General features: G+C 37.4%; 1 protein-coding gene across 1 annotated transcript in view; it reads left to right on the forward strand.

Moving 5' to 3' along the window:
- The window catches only part of DMXL2 (Dmx like 2), a 45,831-nt gene extending 38,610 nt beyond the window's left edge, over window positions 1–7,221 (forward strand). The window contains exons 32-39 of the mRNA XM_017804958.1: window positions 332–470; window positions 839–899; window positions 981–1,108; window positions 2,232–2,309; window positions 2,900–2,991; window positions 3,576–3,628; window positions 4,375–4,592; window positions 5,709–7,221. Of these exons, the coding sequence (XP_017660447.1) occupies window positions 332–470; window positions 839–899; window positions 981–1,108; window positions 2,232–2,309; window positions 2,900–2,991; window positions 3,576–3,628; window positions 4,375–4,592; window positions 5,709–5,918 (979 nt within the window). The 3' untranslated portion in view covers window positions 5,919–7,221. The remainder of the gene's footprint in view (window positions 1–331; window positions 471–838; window positions 900–980; window positions 1,109–2,231; window positions 2,310–2,899; window positions 2,992–3,575; window positions 3,629–4,374; window positions 4,593–5,708) is intronic.
- Window positions 7,222–7,801: the final 580 nt, after the last annotated feature.

A 7,801-nucleotide genomic window follows, 5' to 3' on the forward strand; every position in this document is an offset into this window, starting at 1 on the left:
CCTGGATTACTGTCTGCTCCATTACTGTGCTGAGATCTGTGAGCACTCCTCTGTACCTTGCACGCTGCACACACAGGTCAGGAATAGTACAACAATATTCTTCTCAAGAGAGCTTATATCCTTATATTAGGATCATCTCTTGAGATTAAAAATGAATAGCTTTGGAGCACTTGGAAGGAATTTGTACTATATAAGTGGAGAAATTATCAATTTATAGTCTTATTATAATCACTTCCTCTACCCACTGCCCTTAGGCTCTTGACAAATAAGCAAAGAGCATTAGAAGCAAAGAAACATTTGTTTAAAGCAGAACACTGCTGTTCTTTCACAGTTCTGATGACATTGACTTCCGTGGTTCCACCACAACACTCACTCAGTCAACTGCCCCATCGTTTGGAGTGAGTCAGATACAACCATCTCCATCTATGCCGTGGTTGGGCACTGGTCAAACCAGCACTGGAGCTGGTGTGGTAGGTACTTTTCTGTGCATGCAACTCAGGAGAGCATCACTTTTTTGTGTTGTTTAGTAGAGAGACCTAGTGCGTATTAGTCATCTTACTGTTAATTTAACGTTGGCATAAAAGGCCAATGGTGACCAATAACTGGCCAAAAACAAGGACAGACTAAGCATTTTCTTGTATACTGTGGCACAGAATTATTGTGATACAGAAAACAATGATACATCATTTTTCTTTTTTATGGGAGCTTTGATGTAGGACCACGCAAATAACTTTTTTTAACTGGGGGACACTCAGCATGTAGTAATATAAACAAAACCGAAGAGTGCGTTTGTGCCTTTTTTCAAAATTATTCTGATTTTTCTTTGTTTTATATTAAGCTTATTAAAAGAAATCTGAATAACGTCAAGAGAATGGCTTCACATCCAGTCCACCAGTATTGTAAGTGAATCACGCTTAGTAGTATGGAATAAACAATTTTCTACAAAATACTGTAGTATTAATAAACATCTTTCATCTTAGACCTTACAGGAGCACAGGACGGCAGCGTTCGAATGTTCGAATGGACAAGACCCCAGCAGCTGGTTTGCTTCCGACAGGCTGGGAATGCCAGGGTTACCAGGATGTATTTCAATTCCCAGGGCAATAAGGTAAGTACAACATTTAGGGGTTTTTGGGGGGATGTTGGGTTTTTGTTCATAAGGAAACATTTGATTGTGCTGTGACCTCTAAATCAGTTGTAACTGGTGGATTGCAGAACTGTTATGGTGTCCTCCAATGAGGGCATGAGCAGTGTCATTCATTTTGTCTGCATGTGGGAGCTTTGTAACAAACACTGACCCTTGTTCTCCTTTCTCTTCTGTCACTTCACACTGCTATCCCATATCCCATTTGCTGCATTTTCACACTGTTTATTCTCTCTGTTCTGAAATCTGTGTTCCCAGGTGGTAACCTTTTTAAATTAAATAATTAAAAAAACTATTGGGCATCCTTGTTTTACAGCAGCACACTTCTATCAGTAATAGAATCGTAGAAGCATTAAGGTTGGAAAAGACCTCAGAGATTGTCAAGTTGCATAAAATGTAATTTAAACTGATTTTAAAATTGTGTTTTGAGATATTGCAGTCTTACCATCACATGGGAATCAATCTTAAGTCAGAAATTCAGATGTACTAGTTGTCACCGTGCTTCACACAAAGGTCACTCAGGTGGGACTCATGAAACCCAACTAAAAGGAGAAAATATAAAAAATAATTCTAAATATTTCTAAAATTATTGTGTAAAATACAGAATATGCTGTGTGAGATATACAGTATTAATATAACTCTGTCATTTTACCATTCATGATAGAGCCCAGTCCTTCCACAATTGTCCTCATCATGCTTTTATGATATGTCATGCATTTTCCTTTTCTAAGCATTTTCAAGTAGAGTCATGGAGTAATGATGCCTCTGTAAGCCTTAGCATTTAACATTAGGATTTGAAAGATAAGCTTCCATGCTTACAAAGCCTTCATTTCCAGAAAAGAGTTGCATATGCAGGAGAGCATCAATCCTTAAATAATCATTAAACAATCAGCACTGAACTCACTTGGCTTCTACACTATTTTTTGTACCTGACCATCACTGTTGTTGATATTCCATTTACAGGTGAAGGTTTGGTGGTTTAGGTGGTTTTTTTCCTGAAGCTGGCAGTTTACTATTATTAATTATTATGAAGTAAACATCCAGTAACCAGTACATTATGATAATAAATGCAGTTCATTCCTTGCAGTGTGGTGTTGCTGATGGTGAAGGTTTTCTAAGTATTTGGCAAGTAAACCAAACCACCTCAAATCCTAAGCCCTATCTGGTAAGTAAACAGAATTAATTTTTTCTTATTACAGGGGAAAGGGAAGTCTCTGAGACTTCAGACGGGCTAAGAGCATATAACTTTACTGAGACATTTTTTATTTTGCTGCTTTTTACTTGGCATACTTTGTCAAAACAACTGTAGAGTGCCAGTAATACGTCTTTGGAAAACTAATTGCACAATAACCGTAAGCTGCAGTGTAATTACAAATACTACTTCAGCATTACCCTTGATTAAATTAAAAATCAGAGCTACAGGTAATGACTTTACAACCCCAAAACTTAGTGGAAATACACTCTTCAATTCTTTTCACTACTTCTTAACAGTCCATGAAAACCATGCTTAATTTGAAATTCAGGCTGTTGTCATACACTATATTGTGGATTTGCTAAAGGTCACTAATTTTAGTATCTTTTTATTTTATACTGGATTTTTAATCCATTGTTCCATTCTCTGAGGTTTCAAACTGTCAGTTTTGNAAAGACTGCTTGTGTTTTGCTATCACTGACATCAGAGTCATAGTAGTAACTTTTCATGCAAACAACATCTGGTAAGATTGCACCTTTTTTGTTTGTTTTGTTTTTTAATAGAGTTGGCAGTGCCACAGTAAAACCACAAGTGACTTTGCATTTATAACCTCTTCAAGCCTAGTTGCTACATCGGGACAATCCAATGATAACAGGTGTGTTTAAAGAAACAACGAGGAATTTCATCAAAACTACCTGTTCATCTCCATTAACGTGGTAGCTCTTGGGCATTCATGTGACTGACATTCTAAGGCTCAGTGTTCTAAGCTTTGTTACAGCTTGAACTTGCTAGATTATTTCTTTGAACATCATTCTTTCAGTTACTTGCTTCCCAAAATTAATTTTTGTGAGGAGAGGTCAATAGTTAACCAGTTTTTTCAAGTTGTATTCCAAATGCAGTGTGATGTGATGCCGTTGCTGGAGGGAGAAATATATTCACTAAACAGGACAATTCTTTTTGTCCAAAAAGAAAAACTTCTATAATGTCTTGGTACAACCTGGGGTTGGTACACATCTTAAAGGTAGAACATATAGTTCCACTGAAAAGCATAAAAGAGCAGAGAAAGGAATTAAAAGTTCTTAGTTCTTTGCATATGTTCTACAATGACTGCAGAGTGTCAAGAGCTGCTTGTTCAGTTTTACTTTTTAGACCGACATAAAATGTGGACCTTTTCTGAGTCATGTCACCCCATGAATCACTTAGTAACAGGCCATAATGACTTTCTTTTCTCCCCCTCAGAAATGTGTGCCTCTGGGACACTTTGGTTTCGTCTGGTAACAGTCTTATACATGGTAAGTACTGCAGTGAAAATTAAACCTCTGCTTCTTACTGACTAAGGAAATATAGCTTGTGAATGTATTTAGTGCAAAGGAAAAAACCTTTACTGGGGAACAGGTCTAAGTATGTATTGCATAGGGAAGCATGAACCAGAACTGGTACTATACATTCTCTAGCATGATGTTAATCTCCTCTATATAGAAAAGTCATAGGTCATAGAATCACGCAAAGGTTTGGCTTGGAAAGGACCTTAAAAATCATTCCTTTCCAACCCCCCTGCCATGAGCAGGGACACTTTCCACTAGACCAGGTTACTAAGCACCCAATCCATCCTGGCCTTGAACACTTCCAGAGACGGGAGAGTCCATAAGGTCATACATAAAACTCCTTTTATGACAGTATTAATAAAGTCTAAAATATCTCAGTACAGTCCTGAAAACAAAACCTAACAGCAGACTAATTAAGGTTGCATTATCAAACTCTTATGCTTTCACTTAAACTGGCACTTAATTAATATATCTCAAAATATAAGTTCAGCTGTGTATCTGTATTCTAAAATAAATTAGACTGCATATCATATTTTCTTGTGCATTAGATCTAGATAGCTCTTATGTCAGCTGATAAGGCAGTACCTATATGAAGGAATGTATCTGTAAAATTAAAAAATATTCAGATAATAATTTATAGAAGAAATGCTTCTTAAGTTTGAAAGCTACTTACAGTTTCAAGTCTATTGAATTCTGACATCCTTCTTCTTCAGCCTTCACTTGTCATGACCACGGTGCCACAGTACTTCAGTATGCACCCAAGCATCAACTGCTAATTTCTGGAGGTAGGAAGGGATATATCTGCATCTTTGACATCAGGCAGAGGCAAATCCTTTTTACCTTCCAAGCCCACGAGTCAGCTGTTAAGGCCCTTGCCCTGGATCCTTCTGAGGACTATTTTGTCACAGGCTCAGCAGAAGGCAACATGAAGGTAAGGGATTGGAGAAACTGGGTTCTACAGGAGAGGGTTGAGCTGAAGTAGTGTATATGTTGGTCAGCATGTTGCAAATAGCCAGATAAATGCAGTAACAAAACAAAAACAAACCCAAAAAACCCAAACCTACACTTGATATACAGGATACTTGCCTTACATTTATAATATAAACTTAAATGTACTAGTAGCCTTCTAAAGCAAGTAGGTTTTGTCCTCCTCTAAATATTAATCCTTTTAAAGTTGCGAGACTGAATTTTAAGTGGATAAAGCAAAGTGCATGGTTCTGAAATCTTAGGTTTGTTTTACCCTCTCTCTTAAAAATGTTCTGGTTTTGCCTTTGGACAATTCTTTGTAACACAGGGGGCGCTCAGCAGCTTCAACATTGTGTAAAGTTTCTGTAACACCAAGTTGTATTTTTTCTCTTGATGCCCCAGACAACTACTAAGATGTCAGAGTAGTAAGAAACAAACATCAACATCAAAACAAAAAAACCAAACCAGAAATACAGTCCCTGTTTTAAAGGGCTCTTTTCATGAATACTAAAGGAAGGAAATACAGGAACATGATAAAGAGAAGGAGAAAAATATTTCTTTCCTTTTAGCTGGGCTGCAAAGTGTTTAGTAGGTGCTTTCTGTGCCTCTGCACAGATTATGGCCTGGCCTTGATGAGGGCTCCTGCTGCTTAGGATACAACACACAGCCATGCTTCCTATGACTCTGCATGCTTAATAATTGTGAAGCTTACTCCCTGCAGCATTCCTTAGCAGGAAAGCACTTCCAGCAGCTGGAAAGCTGTCCATAGACATCTTGGATGAAAATGCAACCTTATTTCTGCAGCTTTCATGGGGAGAAAGCTGGGAGTAGGACTCTGCTCAGGTGCCACAGGGCAGCTTCACCCTGCCCAGTGACCAGCTGGTCCATGCTAAGGTAGCCTTACACTGCATCAAGAGCCTCCCAAGAGTCTTGGACTTGTAGTGATTGTTGCTACTAGACAACAATAAATATCCTTTATCTTTGCTGAATAGCGTTTAGAACAACCAGGAATCTGAAACATTAGGGGGGGAAAATACAAATCCTTGAATTTTCATCTCCTTTTGTCATTCTTTTGATACAGGTGTGGAGACTGACTGGCTACAATTTAATTCACTCATTTAAAAATGAACACGCAAAGCAGTCCCTTTTCAGAAACATTGGTGCTGGTGTCACCCAGATTGAAACTGTGCAAGGCAACCGAATCTTCTCCTGTGGAGCAGATGGCACTCTGAAAATGAGGGTTCTTCCCAATGCTTTCAACGTACCTTCAGGCATTTTTGACATTCTGTAGCGTTATGTGAGCTAATCCTGGTTTTATATAATGTCCCTTTAAGTAGCTAAAAACACAGTGATATGCACTGTGGAAAGAAAACGTGTTTCCTTTCAAAGCAGTTACTGCAGCATTAAGTATTGTGGGGGAAAAGATATTTAAAAAAAAAAACCAACAAAAAAAAGCCAAGAAAACCAACGCTTTTACAATGGGCATATTTTAAATATGCCCATAAGGATCTGTGGGGTGGAAATGCATGTACTATATTGTGAAAGCAAAGAATTCAACTCAGTACAGTTGGACAGAGAGGGGTTATACTTCAGTAACCCACAAGCTGCATTCAGTAAGTGTCTTGCAAAGATTCTGACAGTTGTCAGTCACTTAACAAGCACTGTGGCTCTACAAGTCAGTGAGCATTTCTGACATGATTCTGATTACTTTTATTCCAGTTTTTCTCACTAATTGAAGCATGTGTACAACTTCTCATTGTAAAATAGTTTAGTTTTAATTAAGGGTACTCAGTGTATTTGATTTTCGCCAGAAAGTGTAATGGATGCAAATGCCGTGGAACATGTGCAATCAAGGACGTACTGTGAGAGATGTATCATTTTATGCTGAGATTTTTTTTTCCAGTTAGTATTATTGCACAGTTGATACTGTAACTTGCACATCAGCATATTTTTAAATGCGATGGTTTTTAATTTTGCACACTATTTTCCTTTCTTTCTGAGAGCTATGTTTTCTATTGGACACCTGCCTTTACTTTAGGAATGTATTGTAAGCACTAAATGTTTGTAGTGAAGACATCCATCATTCTAGTCAGCTTTTAGTTTTTGAAGTCATTTGTCCAGAAAATACTTCATTAAATGAAGCTGTTAAGAGAATACCAATGGAACATATAATGCCACATTTCAGATGAATGTCAGGCTTTATGTGGCCAGCTAGTAAATAGTGGATAAAACTGGTAATTAAATTATTACCAGAGTATATTGTATAAACTATGCAGAGTTCAATATTGTTTGCTTGTAATATAACTAGCTACTGTTGTCAGATGTATTTTTCTGTTGTAAACAAAACCCATGTTCTTCAATGACTGGAACGGATGTCTGCGTATTTAAATGTTAACAAACTGTCTTATTCCTCCAATGAAAATTTTGATGTCTGTGCTGTATTGTAAGATATTCTAGAATAAAAAGCACCTTTCTCCAAAGGTGATTTTAAATTGCAGCCTAAGAAGTATGAGAATTATGAGAAGAAAGAAGAGTAAGTGTCATTGTTTAGTTTTGCCTTTGTAAGTTAAATAAATTACTTTTATTTCATGGAACAGCCCATTCCAGAACTCTTGCTTATATTTAAACAGATTTATCTAAATCTCCAGTAGATTGACTGGATGCTGCCTAAGCTAGCTTTACCTTGACCTCAAACTGTACTGAGCTAAAAACTATTTTATTTTCAGCTGTTCTAGAAAAGCATAAGGTTAACGGGATTTAGTTCCATAGCTGCAAGAAGCACAGGCTGGTCCTGTCACTGAGAAAAGAGGCAGAATTTCCTGGCCTTCCTCCTCCAAGAGGTTGATCAACAATGTCATGCAGAAGTTTACCATGTTTTAAGATAGGCACACTATCTAGAACTGTGTTTGCCCAAGTATATTGCTGACTTTTAGAGGAGGGGTTAGCCAAAAAAGCTTACTTTATTAGTACCACAACTCAGTTTTTAAAACAACACCACAAACAAACATAAACATGAAAAAACTACCAAAAAAACCCCACACCCCACAGAAGTCAAAAGCAGCCCATAGAACTGTAGCTCTGGAGTGTGAAGTGTCACATTCTTTATACAGGTATAAATAGAACTGTTAATCTATGAGTTTTTGTGCATATACTAGTTCAAAGTATTAATTATGA

This window comes from Lepidothrix coronata, unplaced genomic scaffold (assembly GCF_001604755.1).
Source record: "Lepidothrix coronata isolate B3197 unplaced genomic scaffold, Lepidothrix_coronata-1.0 Scaffold11, whole genome shotgun sequence".
Lineage (NCBI taxonomy): Eukaryota > Metazoa > Chordata > Aves > Passeriformes > Pipridae > Lepidothrix > Lepidothrix coronata.